The sequence below is a fragment of the Tetrao urogallus genome (genome assembly GCF_951394365.1).
Source record: "Tetrao urogallus genome assembly, chromosome: 3".
NCBI lineage: Eukaryota > Metazoa > Chordata > Aves > Galliformes > Phasianidae > Tetrao > Tetrao urogallus.
The window spans coordinates 32,838,567-32,854,436 of record NC_136815.1 but is presented as its reverse complement, the minus strand read 5'-3'; the positions used below and the strand labels follow the sequence as shown (position 1 = coordinate 32,854,436).

General features: G+C 41.0%; 1 protein-coding gene across 2 annotated transcripts in view; it reads left to right on the top strand.

Annotated features, from left to right (window-relative positions):
* Positions 1-2,934: 2,934 nt before the first annotated feature.
* Positions 2,935-15,870, top strand: part of PREX2 (phosphatidylinositol-3,4,5-trisphosphate dependent Rac exchange factor 2) — a gene marked incomplete at both ends in the record, with an annotated part of 171,534 nt that continues 158,598 nt past the window's right edge. For both annotated transcript variants that reach the window (XM_079533287.1, XM_079533286.1), the window contains one exon: positions 2,935-3,075. In XM_079533287.1, the coding sequence (XP_079389413.1) occupies positions 2,935-3,075 (141 nt within the window). The remainder of the gene's footprint in view (positions 3,076-15,870) is intronic.

The following is a 15,870-nucleotide window of genomic DNA, read 5'->3' as shown; positions in this document are numbered from 1 at the left end:
AAGGTCTTGAGAGGTCCTGTCCATACCTAATGATTATGTGATTTCATAAGCAGGCCAAAAGCTGTGTGGTGCTATATTTTTTTCACTGGGACTCTTTAATTCAGACTTGGCCCTCGAGTACCTTTGGACCAGAATAACTCTTGATGCATTCTGAAGAGATGTTGGTATAGCACTGATCAATGGGAAGAATCTGTTTTTTGTGATTTCACCAAACTTATGTCTTTATACAGGTGGTGCTATCTATTATTCAGGTTCCCTGGTAAAATACAGGACAAAACCTGGTTTTCCATTGCTTACGCCTTATTTGAGCTGAATTTTTATCATGTGTGCATGTCCTACCTTTCATTTTATTCTTTCTTTCCAGTTTTATTGGCATGAAAACAACAGTTGGAGCAATTTAGCTTTTCCTTGAGACTAGGGGGGAAAAGAGCAATTTGTCTTTGTTTTTAGTACTTCAGGCAAGTTATCAGGAAAATTGATGAAGCTTGTATGATTGTATGTTTTTTCATAGATTGTGTCTGGTATTTAGAACCTTTCCCTGTCACTGTGTATCTCCTATGGTCTTTGTGTTCAGTGGCTTGAAGCAGTCATAAAACTCTCTTCTGCATTGTCAGTAATGCTTTTGCTGGCCCAAATAGATGGAGCATACTTGAATTAAGGAGCAAGAGTGTGTGAGGATCGCAGAAATGTAGACACAGACAGGATCACTTAAACTTAAGAGATCCTGCAAACAAGACGATAAATATTTGAAGGAAAGGAATTCTTATTGCTCTAGATGATGAGAAAACAACCCTAGGCTGCTGCTCCTGACTCCTCTAGCCTTCATCTAGATCTGTGAGAATGCATGCGGGCTGTGAAAAGTAATGGGACAACTGTCTAAGGCAAGAGTAAAAGGGAATGTCCAAATCCAGAACCTGTACTGCCAGGGGGAAGAGATGGTGCTTTCTGACACGAAATGTAACTATTTTGAGGTATCTGGCTGAGATAAGGCACCTGCATGTTTTTAGGAATGAGGAAAGCAGTGGCTTTGTGTTCTTCTCCAGTGGTTTTGGATCTCTTTGGTAGTTAGGTAGTTATCACTTAAGAAAACTGGTTCCATCATGGACTTTTTTTTTTTTTCTTACTACCACAGCATCAGCCCTCTTGGTGCTAGTGCAAGCAAGTGTGAAGCATTTAATCTCCTCCTCAGGTCCAAGGCATACACCACAGACTTTTGGAACTTTGGGTCTGTGCCACTGCGGTGGATCCCACCTGAGAGGGTGAGGAAAGTCTCCAGTCAACCACCAGTTTATTTCAGGCAGGTTTCCTAAGGAAAAAAGCTTCAATGATTGGACTATATTAGCTTCTGTTCCAGTCTGTTTTGAACCCATCAGTCCACGTGAACAGATTTGGCAGGGGAATAAGCTTCTCAAAAACATGAAGTTCTGATTTTCATGAAAATCAGAACGTCTGTTTTTGGAATGTGAGTCCTAAACTTCACTGAAGGGTAAGCTCAGTAAGCAAGCATGCAAGCTAGTGTGCAAGCTTGCCTAGTGGGAGGGTGCTGTGTTGTGTTTAGAAAAGGGTGTGAATGCCTGTTTCTTTCAGTGTGTACAGATTCCCTGCATTTTCATTTCAGCTTGCAGAGAAATGTCTTGTGAGAACTGTATTTGCTGTTTCCCAATGGAAGTCTGAGGCTGACAGCTACATGATTTTTCATTATCAAAATGCAAATGACTTTCCCTACACTGTCCCGCTAGGGATTCTTCTTGCTGTGTCAGTTTGCACTTTGGCTGTAGAAATTTTACGCTTGTTTCTCTTTTCTTCCTTCCTTTTAGGATGTTGCAGGTTTAGGCACTTGGATATGGAACATGAATATGTGAGTTTTCTTTCCAGTTTCGACTGAAGAGAAACCTTCAGCTTTTCACCAATGAGCTCAAAATTCACACTGTAGCATCCTGACATTTCAAGAAATGAAAGATCACAGGATCATTAAGGTTGGAAATGACCAATTAAGATCAACTAGTCCAACCATCAATCCATCACTGCTGTGTCCACAAAACCACATCCCTCAGTGCCCCATACATTTCCTCTTGTATGGGGTAGTTATATAGTTGTTACTGACTGAAAAAGTTATTGCATCTTTTTTCCTCTTATAATGTATTATGAAAATCTGGACTTCCAGAGTGGACAAGACAACTGTAACCTGGGGATTTTATAGAACTGTGTTTCAACAAAGAACAAGTATGTCAGAACTTTCCTGTAGAATATACTATTTGCACCTACTTAGCACATAGATGTTCTCACCTCTGTATTTGTTCAGTAGCAGAGTGCAACACGCAGTCACACGTGAGTATATTTGTACTATTTGCGTCGTGGGAAGGTGTGAAAGGGGAAGCAGAAATGGCTTTTTTGCTGAGGATTGGAACAAACCACAAACAACTGCCGGTTCCCTGGCCAGCCAGCTCGCTGGGACATTTTTATAATTCTTGTGCTGTGTTGCTGGAGATCTGCAATTAGCCTCAAACCGGAGCTCGCAGCTTGTGTGCGGAACAGGCAGCTGCTGGCACGCAATCTTCCCCGAAGTTGTTTCCTTTCCTTTTTCCTGAGATTTAGCGCAGGGGGGGAAGGGGTTGGAGTCACATGGATACAGAGCTTTTGATTAATGTCCAAGTCTGGGCTGCGGCGGAGGCTTTCCAGCCTCTCAGCGAACGGGGCGAGCTGGGAACCAGTGACCGCTCGTTTCCTCCGGGCTGCGTCCCCTTCCTGACGGGAAAGGAGCGCGCACCGGGCAGGCTACTCGCCTGCGGAGCTCGGGCGGCTCCAGAAGCCGGAGCTGGGGCTGCTCCGTGCCAGGGCACCCGCGGGGGCCGGGCCCGGCCGCGCAGCTCCGCGGGCTCTTTTGTTGTTCTCGCCGGCAGCCCGGCTGCGAGCCCCGCTATTCCGCGCCGCACCATGACGGAGGAAAGCAAAGGGGAAGGCAAGGGAGAGAGCGGGAAGGACTTGGAGAAGCAGCTTCGCCTGCGCGTATGCGTCCTCAGCGAGCTGCTCAAGACGGAGCGGGACTACGTGGGCACGCTGGAGTTCCTGGTGTCGGTGAGCAGCGCGGGGGGCTCGGCTCGCCTCAGCCCGCAGGGAGGTGGCGGGGCCCTTCCCCGCCGGGAAAGGCGTTCGCTGCCGCCGAGCTGCGCTGAGGAGGGAGCGGGGCTGAGGCGCTTCGAGACGGCTGCGGAGCGGGTACTCAACGGCTGCCCCCCTCTGGAGCCCGCCCGGATGACCTCACTTCTCCGGGCACGGGGCTGGGGGGCAGCGTGCTGCGTTCGGGTCTGTCCCGGCTGCGGGGCTCGCGTCCGTTCTGCTCTTTGCAATAGTCCCCGAAAGGCATCGGGGCGGGGTCAGGCGGGGACGGAGGGGTGCTGGTGTGGAGCAGCTGCTTGGCATTAAAGCCACATGTGGCCTCGTTCCTGTCTTGTGATGCGGGGTCAGCTGGAAGGTAGCGCGCTGTGGGCAAGCCTGGCTGCAGCAGCCCTTGCTTCCCCTGCAGCTGTCTGTCGCTGTGGGTGAGTGTTGTGCTAGGTAGCTCCCAGCTGGGAAGCCAGTTTTCACCCTCTGAGGAAAAACAGAGGAATGACGATGACTGAACAGATGCGTGTGGTGTTTCTTTCGTGCAAAGTGCCAGAGCGTCACCTCAGGACCTCCTGAGATGAGTATGTCCAACTCATGGGATCATTAAGATTGGAAAAGACCGCTAAGATCACCAAGTCCAACCATCAACCCCTCACTGCCGTTGTGCCACTAAACTGCATCCTTCAGTACTCATCTTGTTAACTTTGCGGATCTTTCACAGTAGCCCCATGTACTTTTCTCTTCTCCCCTGTCCTATTGAAGAGGGGAAATCCTTCATACTGCAAATTTCCTGCTTTGCTGCTCTGAGATCTGTGAACTTTCAGCTTATTATCATGAAAGAGGAAACTTCTCAACTTGGCTGTGACGGGGAGAATAAAAGCACAGACACAGGAGTGAAATAAGATCTACAGAGTAGCTTATTTTCCCCATATGTTTATCCTCAGCAGAACCATGAAAAATGGTAAATGGTCCAATATGTTTTCTATTTTATTTCTTAACATTTAACATGCGTATTTGAGAAGGTGGCTGTGCAATTGTGTTTTATTTTGTTTCCTTTTAACTATCGGATTTTACCTACTGTAAAAAAGAAATAAAAATCACATGGAGGAAAGGAGGAACATTGGAGGTATGCATAGTTATGTCATTTTATTTTATTTTTTAATATTCATTAATTTTTGTGAACAGAACTCAAGTGATAGTTCAGAGATCTAAATTCTTCACAGGGAGATGTCCTGCTCTTTAATTGTACCTTAGCCTTGGTTTGAGGAAATATTTTCTGAGCTTTCCCTTAGCATGTCAACTGCAACTGCTGTTAAGCATGGTGGTAGATTTCGGGAGGGGAACAACTCTGCAGTAATCTCCAGAATGAAGACCAATCCCATCCAATACATGTCATCACTGTGCTTGTTACTTAGCTGTTTCTTGGTCCAGAGGCTAGATCTTCTCATCATGAAGTTATCTAGGGCATACAGGCTGGGTTCCTTATGGATGAAGATGAAAGATTTTCTCTTCGAGCGTGTTGGGTATTGATGAGTGTGGACTGGAACCAGACTGAAGTGATTCCCCCACATAATAGTGTGGGATCTCAGTGATGACTGTTTTTCTGTCCAAATCCTACCCTATTTTGCAGGCTCCTTACTAAGCTAGAGACAGCTCAAGATGTTGAAGTTCCACTGAAAGTTAATAGCTTGGCTTCCAGGTCTCAACAATGTCAGTGGATCTCATTGTTCTAGAAGCTTGGTTTCCTTGTTGATAGGAACCAGAATAGTCACTTAAAACAAGTGTGGTGTCAGGGCTTATTTCTTCTGCAGAGCTACAGAACTTAGTGTTTTATGATGTGTATGGTTCCTGTGGAGTTGTAGCAGTGGACAGGAGAGCTAACTTTTCTCCCATTTGGACTGAAATTGTCATTTTGTTCGCATACCTAGTTGAGAAAGCAGTTATATTAAGAGACAGAAAAATTCAATTTTCTTCCATCCATTGTTCAGGGACAACACATGTATGGGATTTGTGAGGAAGTACGATGTATGTCATGCCATACCTAGCTCTTGTTCTTGAATACTTTGTGTGTCTTTTGAAGAGAATTGATAACATGCACTGCCCTTTGGCTGAGGGCAAAAATTCGCAGTTGCAATGGGCAGTATGTAATGTAAGCAGATGTGGAAGGAAGAGGGTAAACCTGATTTAACTGCACAGTGGGAAGAGGAAACCCGTGTTGTTGATAATCATGGTGGGGAATGATGTTTATCTGCTACAACTGGTGGCTGGCTGGAGAATGAAGAGATTTTAAGGAGGGATTTTAGCTTTTCTGGTGTATGTTTACATGGGAAATGCTTTGATCATTTTCCTGGGGGATGTCTATTATTTGTTAAAATTATTTAGGTTCTTCAGTTTATACTGAGATTAAAAAGTCTCACCAAAGACAAATTTCTTAATGGTTAATTAAAATGCTCTTGTTATCCTGTTCTGTTGTGATGGTTCATTCTCCAGTTGGTTTGTGTACTCTTGTCAGAAGTCTACGAGTCTATGAAGTGCAAAGCAGATTTAATAGGTTCATTATTTGGCTAGATAGATAGAGCTGAATCGTTCCCATGTGAGGTCATTACCCTCTTCTTGTTTTTATGCTTTGTAAATACAGTATTGTTTTTAATCTGCTTTCATCACAGATCACATCAGTGTGAAAAGATTTGTTTGTTTTCAGCTCGCCTGAATCTTCCTGGAATAAAATATGGTAGCATGTTGATATATCAATAATACTGAGCAGTAACAATTTTAGGTCCACTTGAATGAGGTCTGCAGATGTACATGAGGTGGATAAACTGAAGTCCCCCAATAGTCACAGCAGCATAAGAGGGAGTAGATACACTCAGGAAATCAGGAAAAGGAGCTTAAACTCCTCTTTCAAACATTTCACTAGAATACTTGGACTGTCATTTCATTACCTGAGTTTTTGTTCTTGTTAACATTCAGCATTTCTTGAAATAGCTGTATCTACTGATGGAGAACTTAGCTGAGGCACTAAAGCATTTTTGAAAATTGTATCTACAGGTGGAGTTTATTATGGCCTATAGTATGAGGCTTCAACTGCAAGATATTAATGTTTCGCTGGCTAAAATAACAATTGGGATTTTTCTAATGCTGGGTCATACTTCTCCGGTAGTCATGTCATCTTCCAAGAGAGAAAACTCTGTTTTCCAATGAAGTAGAAGCTGTATCTGAATAGAGAAGAAGAGAGGAGAACTGTTTGTTTATTTATTTATTTATTTCCCCACCAAGTTCTCTCTGGAGGGGATATATACCTCATCTATTTCATTCTTTTCAGAAAATGAAGAAGTACTTATTTAGCTCTCTCTGTGTAACATAGTGAAATTTTCATGTTTTCCTTCAGAAATAGCATGATTAGTTAAGTAGAGTAAAGCCAAATAAGCTTTTCCAAGATTATTGTTGATCCAGTATTTTATGCTGAGGAATATACTTGACGTTTTAATGAATTATTAAAAAGTTTTATAAGTAATTAGCTTTATGCTTTCTTAGGAAGTTTCATTTTCTACGTAAAATTGGGTACTCATCTGAAATCTCAACATACCAGTAGTAAAGAAACCAGTAAAACTAGAGTTAGAAGTTGCTGAGAATTTAAATATTGTTTGATAATAGAGAGGTACTGAATAGTGGCTGGCTTAATTTGTTACTTTGTAACTTGGTTTGAGGCTTAATTATAGCTTTATTTCTTGCTGATATTGAATCAATAAAGGCAAACCGAGGTATGTTGCAGGGATATAGGCAAAATACAATTTGTTAAAATATGCTTAAGGAAGAAGATTCAACTTAAGTATAGAAATTGGATGTGCATTAGATCTAGTACATTTGGTACTTTTGGGGGAAGCTGTGGAAGTAGAGTTTATTTATACATGATAAGGATTGTTTTTCTGATGCAGTTCTGTGTTCTGACAAATTTGACATTGATAGGAATAGCAGCAGCTGTTAGCAGTTGTGTGAATGTTCCAAAACCCCATGGTGTAGGTCTGGGCAACTTGTTAGATCCTGAGGCAGCTGGAAGAAAAAGACAGCCAGTTATATAGAATATAGCATGGTTTACAGAATCTCTTCATGTACTTCTCTGCCAGTTAATTCTCAAATTTGTGGTTAATTCCATTAGATTCTACTGTACTATCTTGTCTCCCTTCTGCTTACACTAAAGTGAAAAAAGGTTTGTTTTCTGTGAATGTGCTCTGCTAAAGGAAGCAGAATCCTTTCTTTTCAGTGGGCATAAGAAGATCTTGTTTATAAGGTTTACTGCCCAGCCTTCACAATGTCTGTGTGATGCCTTGGGATCTGTATTTCCCTGCCATGCTGTGCCTTTCCTTTCTCCTGTCTCAGTAGGTATTTCTCTGATTGTTTAGCAGACTAATTAGCTGGACAGGTATTAATAGTAACTGAGACTCCACATAAGCTTTAGTCAAATTCAGCACTACCACTTCAGATTGGCAGTGGATGTTTTGTCCTGGTTATGTCCTGTCCCCAGTGGTTATGCCAGATGATGCAATTCAGGGTTGGACCTTTGACAGAAGAGCCATTTTAAGATGATCTTTTATGGCTTTGCGTTGTTTTTTGTATGCGTGAGTATCTTTGTTAAGCAGGTTACGTTTTATATATATATATATATATATATATATCAATTACAGTAATGATTAGTAACTTCATAATGGTTTGCATAATTACGTTTAATAAAAGGGACATTTAAATGAATGGAAGGGGAAGGGTTTTAGCTGGCTGCATTTTTTGATAAGCTTATGTGATTTCCTTTCTCTTCAGGAAAAGAAAAGCAACATTCTATGGCTACTTCATCACAAAAAGTCAAAAGGAAGTGCAAGTACAATTACCATAGAAAGTCAATATCTTTTCCATTCACTTCCAATTTCTGCTGTTTTTTAACACGTCTAGGCATTACAAAATACTGAATATAGTATTCTATTCTTGTTTGGCTTGGTTGGCTGTATCAATTACACCACCTGTGGTCTTTGTCAGAGTAGGGGTAACTGCTTAAAAGCTGTTTAATTCTGTGTAACCCCCATCCTCAACATTGAAAGCTTGCTTTGTAGAGTGAATTAGCAAGAAGAGACTACTCAAATCTCTGCTAGCTGAGCACAGAACCTTGTACAGTTTGCAGAAGGTACAACAGTGGCAAAAACTATTTTTTTAAAAGTATTTTCAAGCATGTATCTATCATCTTGTTTGAAAGCACAATTTTACAGAACTACTGATAAATATTTGATACATTTCAATGGATTTTCCTTTACTGCTCTCAGATGTACTTACGCTATTTTGAAAAGCTGCTTTTTAAGAAAAATGTTTTTTTACACGCTCAGGGAAGCATTTAAAATACTGAAAAGAGAAATCTTTTTTTTCATAGCATCTAATAAACTTTTTGTAAGACTTACTATAGGCTGAGATGCAGCATACTGAAGAGGATGCTATGCTTAGGATCTTATACAGTTTAACTTCTTGATTTATCTGTATTCATAAATATCATTGTGCTTGTAGTTTTTCAGTTATTCCTTTGGTCTGCCTTATAGTTCAGTCTGAGCTCTGCTGGCCCATATATTTCACAAGATTTTGATGTAAGCTGCTATTTAAGAAAAGACAATTTGGAAGAACCATCCATTCATAAATCCAAACTCAGTTACCCTGTGCAGTCTAACACAGTTGAATGGTATCCCATTTGAAATGATTTCAAATGTGAAATGTGAAAAAGATTTGTGGAGACATATTTTTCAAATCTTTTCAGGAACAATTTTTGTCACCATTTTAAAACAGCAAGTGGTCTGGAACTATGCGTTCTGAGGTTAGTAGGTTTTTGGTAGGGTTAGTATGAAGAATAAGTTTGTCAAAACAAGGGAATTCCAAGTTAGTGACATTATTACTGTATAGGGGGAATTGAGAAGTTCTTCACATTGGAAACAAAAAGGAAATGTATTTTGGCCAAAATAAACAAATCCTAACTGGCTATAATTGACCTAAGATACAGGTGGGGGCAACTTGCCAGTCAGTAGAGGGCTATTAGCCACATGTCTGTATGATAAGTGTATGTCTCTGTTTGGGAAGGGATTGGTCTGCTCATGAATGAAGTATAGAGCTGAGCAGGGTAATTTAAATTATTAATTCAGGCTTTATCTTATAAAAGTATATTGAACAAGTTTGCATTCATCTGTACTCATGGATATTATTTTTCAGGATTTTTAATTATTTTCCTGTTCTTGCTTTAAATCTAGACTATACACATTTATCCAGTTTTCTGTAAATGACTGTTTATGAAGGTGGATTGTGATAGGACAAGGGGAAATGGGTTTAAACTGAGACGGGAGGTTTAGGTTAGGTGTTAGGAGGAAGTTTTTCACACAGAGAGTGGTGATGCACTGGAACAGGTTGGCCAAGGAGGTTGTGGATGCCCCATCCCTGGAGGCATTCAAGGCCAGGCTGGATGTGGCTGTGGGCAGCCTGGTGTGGTGATTGGTGACCCTGTATGTAGTAATTGTCTAGATCACTACATGATCATTATGGTCCTTTTCAACCCAGGCCGTTCTATGATTCTATTTTCAACTGAACAGAATTGTCCCTTTCTTTGGTGAATAGATTGTGTGCATTGGTGTGGGACCCAAGTGTGTGCTTAGGGACAGGCTACTGAGGAGGAATATAAAGTCTTGTAAAAATAGAGATAGCAAAGTCCAAATTCAGCTGGCACTGAAATGATAGTTGTGAAGGCCAGCGAAAGGGGCTTTCAAAAATACGTTGGTAAGGAAAATGTGTGCCTGATCCTCATCAAAGCAGGCCTTGTGAAGGGGGTAACAGAAAATTCTCAGGTACTCCATACTTTTTCTTCTGGAGTTCTCAGAGAAGAGTTCCCTGTAGTCCTGTTGAAGCCCACTCACTGGTTTTGTGGGAAGGTGTTACTGCCTTCAGCAAAAGGAAGCACAGTTACAAAACACGTAAAGCAAGCGGATTTATAGAAGTCTGAGTCTTAATGGGATATATCTGAGAGAGCTGGCCAGTGTCATTGTGAAGTCTTTCTTTCATCTTTGAATGGTCATGGAGATTGTGGGGAGTTCCAAAAGACGGTGAAAATACAAGTCTCCAGCACAGCTTCAGGAAGGTCAAGGAAGAGGATGTGGAGAAGTGTAAGTTCATCAGCCTCACCTCAGTCCTTAGGGAGATTATACGGTCAGTCATCTTCAAAACAGCCTTCATGCTTTTGAATGAAGAAGTTGTGATTGAAAACCAGCTATTGGAATGTCAACAGGCTGTAGCAATGTACTGAGAGGAGCTTCATGAAGTTCAGTGAAAGCAGTAGAGCTCCTACCCCAGGACTGGAATGACCCTGTGCCACTAGTGTAGTCTGGGAAGGCTAAGAAGCAGCTTGAAAGAAAGGCCTTTCTGAGTGCTTGTGCACAAGAACAGGAATGCAGCTCTGCATTGCTGAAGGCAGTCAGCATTCTGGGCTGTTTTAGCCAGGCTGTTAGCAGACTAGGAAGTGAAGGAAGTGATTCTTCCGCCTGTCTTCTGCATGTTATAAGAATTTAGCGAGCCAAGTTTTGCTCTCCTTTAAAGAAGAAATTTGCTTACTGGAGAATGTCAAGAGGAGGTCCAGGAAGATGATGAGGGACCTAAAGCATGCTATCTGTGAAGAGAGGCTGAAAGAATGAGGCTTCTTCTACCTTAAGAAGCAAAGTTGCAGGAAATTTTTATTGCTGTCTGTAACTGCTCCCTGATGGAGATGCAGAGATGGAGCCACTTTCCTCTCAGGGTATGCGCTGTAGACAAAGGAGATGCAATGGATAAGTAGGAAATTCCAGCTCATAATGAGGAGCAAAATACTCCTTGCTAAGAAGGTGATCTAGCACTGGACCAGACTGATCATAGGCTGTAGAATATCTATGGTTTGTTCAAATCTCAGCTGGGCAAGACTGAGCAGCCTGTCCTAGTTGATGTTGTTTTGATGAAGTGATTGGGCCAGATGAACTCTAAAGGTCCATTTCTGCCTACATGACTCGTCATTTTAGCAGCTTATTGATACGATAAGGAAAAACACTGTCTTCCTTCAAAGTTTGAGCTCTTCGGGGGAACAAAACTTTGCAGAGTTGTACCACTTTTTTGTTTCCTCTGTCCTCTGAAATTGCAGTGCAGTTGGACAGGCTACACCATTCAGCAAATGAATGTTCAAAATAGTAGAAGAAACAGATAATTTTCCTACTGTATTACCTTTGTTCAGGGAACAGATAATCTGGCAGTTCTGAAATATATTTATTTATGTGTTCAGAGATCTTTCCGTGCATTTCTGTCATTAATAAATCAAATCTGAGTAGTTCTACAAATGGTAAACTTAGAGGTGGAACTTGATTTTTTTGTGTCCCAGAGGAAGCATGCAGCTGAGCCAGAAATATAATCTGATGTCTTGATTCCCAGTTCAGTACTCCAACAGTAAAATTGTCATTTCCCTTTATATATAACTGATGCTAGAGGAATGGATATCTGCTTGAAACATCTGAGGAACTTTAAGGATAGCTCCTGAAAGTCAGTTTCATTTTGCACAAGCTTTACTGCTACTGTAGTACTTTCATAGTCTGTTCACAGCTCAAGTTATCACATTCTAGGGCCAGAACTGAGATATTAGGGGCTAACACTTGTTTTTCTCATGAGCTGGACCATAGAAAATTCTCAGTATTTGAAGCCTCTTGAGAGATGCTAAAGATGCTTTTATTTGTGTCAAAAACAAAACAACAAAACAAAAACAAAAAACAAAGGAAAAAAAAAACACCAAAAAACAATCAGGAAGATATAATTGGATAGCAGCTACTCAGAGCTTAAAGGCTGGTCATGAGTTTCTGGCCAAAGGACAATAGCTGGTGACATATACAATGCAGTCTGAGAAACAGCTCAGAAAGGGATGCTTGGAATGTATGTGTGGCTATGACCTCTGAGTCCCCAGATGAAATGGCTGGGGTGTGTTTCAGAAACTGTAACTCAAAAAGGTTAACCTGTTGGAGAGTAGTTTCAGTCGGGCTAGACTTGTGCTCGTAGTTGCTGTACTTATTGTAAATGTCCAGCTCTTTGAAAAGCCTAATTCTTTGACTTACTGTCTTGGAGTTGCTCATAGAAAGCATGCAGCAATTTGTATCTTGGGGCTTGGTTAGAAACAGTTTGCTGGCAAGCACCAAAAGGTGAGTTTGGAAGAAGCCAAGTGTCTGCTTTAGAACACCTTGTCATGGGCGCAAATTCGTGAATTAGATGAGATACCTGTGTTTGTGTCCTCACTGCTCTTTGCTCCCCAAATCACAGCAATTTAAAACAAGCCAATTTTATATTGTTACCCAGCTAAAAATTCCAAATTGGGAATTAAGTGAGATGCTGATTACTAGATAGCAGTATGAAAGTGGAGTATCCCCTGAAACTGACCGTATAGTTTGTGTGTTCTTCAGAAAAGGTGTCACAGGAATTGGTGACCTTCTGTTCTGTATTAATGAAAAAAGATGGAAGGTACTAGGTGCAAAGCCGAAGAATGGAAAGTAAGATCTCTTCCCTATCCTTTCATACGCTTTCAGGATGTTCTCAGGTTCTTCTGTGAATTTAATTGGCTGTGTTTTTACTTCTTAATCCCAAATGTAACATTTTGGAAAAAATTGGGCACTAAAAGCACTAAACTATAAAGTTGAAATGATATACTGTGTAACTGAGTGATTGATCTCTGGGATGCTATAAATTTGTGTAACAAGACTGGAAAATCACTTCATTTTATTGCTTAGCATGTGCTGTTACCTTACCCAAGGAATTTAAGCATATGGTGTATCCAGATGCCTAGCTGAAATGCAGGCTGTATGAGATGTCCTTGGATTTTGTAGTATGAGTGTGGTAAAGGGACTTGACTTTAAAAGTTGAAGGTGTTTGTGGCTGAGAGCTCTATATTGTATAATCAGTGCTTTCATTAAAAACATGTCAAACCTTTACATGATAGGGGGAAGTAGTGGCACATACCTGCAGAGTTGATGTTTTGTGAAATGTTCATTACTGATTAGTGCCCATTTATTCTTTTGTGGTCTGGGCAATGATGCATTTTGCAGAAGCCATATAAAGCAAGAAGATTGTAAATAACATCCTGTTTCATAAAATGTCTTTAAAAACAGGCAACCTAAATTTTTGTTCTTGAAACCTTATAAAAGCCACTTAAAAATGAAGTTGCATTGTAAGTTACAGACCTAAAATGAATTGTTGGAAGGAACCTGTGAATTGCTGTGATACATTTAATGGTAGGTCTGTGTCACTGTAGTTCTTTTTTTTTTAACAGTGTTGATGAGTAGCATTATCTTATGAAATCACATTCTTCCCATCTTCGGACATGAACATTTTCAGGGCTGTTTGTACTGGAATTTGGATGGAAGGCCTGGATGTGAACTAAGTAATCTCTGAGTTTGGCTACTTTTTTGTGTGCAGTCTGTAGTTTTTTGAGGTCAGTACCTTCTGAATGTGATTCCTACAACATAGTCTTCTTGGGGTAAAAATAAAATTGCTCACAAATGTGTGTAGTTAGCACCTTAAGCCTTGCTTTTCTCTTTATTAAAGTATCAAAAGCAGTATTTTTTGAGGTTGGGGAAGATGCTTGAGGTATGAGTTGTAATGACTGTTTACTCCCTTTCGGCATTCTGTTTTGCAGTGTAAAAGTGTGTGTGGGGGGGGAAAGGTGTTGTAAACAGGCTCAGCGATGGACAGAAGCAGTCAATGACAGTAACAAATGAGGGACAAAAAATCTTAAAGAAAAAAACAGCACCTTTGAAACTAGTTGATTATATGTTGAGATTACCTCATAATGCAGTATTTATGTTAGTTAACACTGGCTTTTGCAGTGTTAAATGAAATGCCACTCATGGTTCCGTAAATGGTGTAGTTGGATTGTTCAAGTGAGTATGGCTAGTAATAACGTACAAATGCAGGTTTGCACGTCTTTATGCACAGTCAACTTGAGGTGTGAAAATATCTTTGCTCTTCGTTTTGGTATGCTTATTTGCATTCTTTTTAATGGTGAGGCTTCAATAATTATTAAGGGCACATTGAGGATTTTGTAATTAAAGGAGGCAAAATATGAGCTGTCTTTAGATTATCTCAAGTTTAGAAATGAAGAATGTTTTCAGGATGATGTGACTGATTTAACAGTTTGGTGACAGTTTGTATATTCCTTTATAATGCTGCAATATTTTTGGCAGAGTAGAGGTACTTAGAAGTATCCAGGGAAAGATTATATCTGTTTTCTTAAAGTAGAAAGACTTTTTTTTTTTTCTAACAAGTTGTTGATTTCAATTGCACAATGCAACAGTTAACTACCACCAACAGTAATATTGGAATTAATGAATGGAAATTGTGGAATGAATTGGATGTGATTACTGTATTTAAATATATTGTCATATACTTGTAACATGCCAGCCCCTTTTTGTAGCCCCGGTTAGGAGAGTGAGGTCCTGATAGTAATAACTTGAAGTTTTGTTTACTTTAAGGTTCCTCCTCATCCATTTATCTATTTCTCACTGTGTGAGATCCTGTTTATTAAGAATAATGCCTGGAAGTTGGCAGTTATATTCTGTATGAGTGTGTTAATTTCTTCCCATATGCTGTGAGGTTGTCCTCACAGGAAACAAAGGGACTTTTTCCCATGTTTAGTTATGCTGAACTGTTTCAGTAGTCAGAGTGGACAGAAACAATGGGAAGGAAAGTTTCCTGTTTTGTGGCTGTGCAGATTTTGAAGAGTTCTTCAGTTGCAAAGAACATAAATCTTTCTTTGTTCCAACTACGAGTACAGAAAGAACTGATTTTCGATAACGTATGAAGTTACTGTAGTTTAATGAAAAGCAGTGGTTCATTTTCTTAAATGTTTCACAGGCTATTTACTGTCCATTCTACCTGCCTTATTTATATTTCAGTAGTTGCAATTAGGTATTTTTAATTAAGTTTCAGAATTTGCTGACACCAAGCTGAGTGGTGCAGCTCACATGCCCAGAGGGATGGGATGCCATCCAGCAGGATCTGAACAGGCTTGAGAGGTGGGCCCATGCCAAGCTCATGAAGTGCACATGGCAAAGTGCAAGGTCCTGCACCTGGGTCACGGCTGTCCCAACACAGGTACAGGTTGGGCAGGGAATAGCTTGAGAGCAGACTTGAGAAGGATTTGTGGATGTCAGTTGACAAAAGACTCAGCATGAGCCAGCAATGTGTGCTTGCAACACAGAAGGCCAACCATATCCTAGGTTGCATCAAGATGTGTGACCAGCAGGTTGAGGGAGATGATTCTGCCCCTCTGCTCTGCTCCCATGAGACCCCACCTGGAGTACTGTATCCACTTCCATGGCCCCCAACACGAGAAGGACATGGAACTGTTGGAATGAATCATGAGGAGGACCATGAGGATGATCAGAGAGCTGGAGCTCCTCCCCTGTGAGGACAAACTGAGAGAGTTGGAACTTTTCAGTGTGGAGAAGAAAAGGGACCTTATAGTGGCCTTCCAGTACCCAAAGAGGACCTACAGGAAAGCTGTGGAGGATTTTTTTTATAAGGGCATGCAGCATGAGGATGAGGGGAAATGGCTTTAAACTGAAGAAGGTAGATGTTATGAAGAAAGTCTCCACTGTGAGGGTGGGTGAGACACTGCAACAGGTTGTTCAGTGATGTTGTGGATGCCTCCTTCCCTGGCAGCATTCAAGGCCAAGCTGAGTGGGGCTCTGAGCAGTCTGG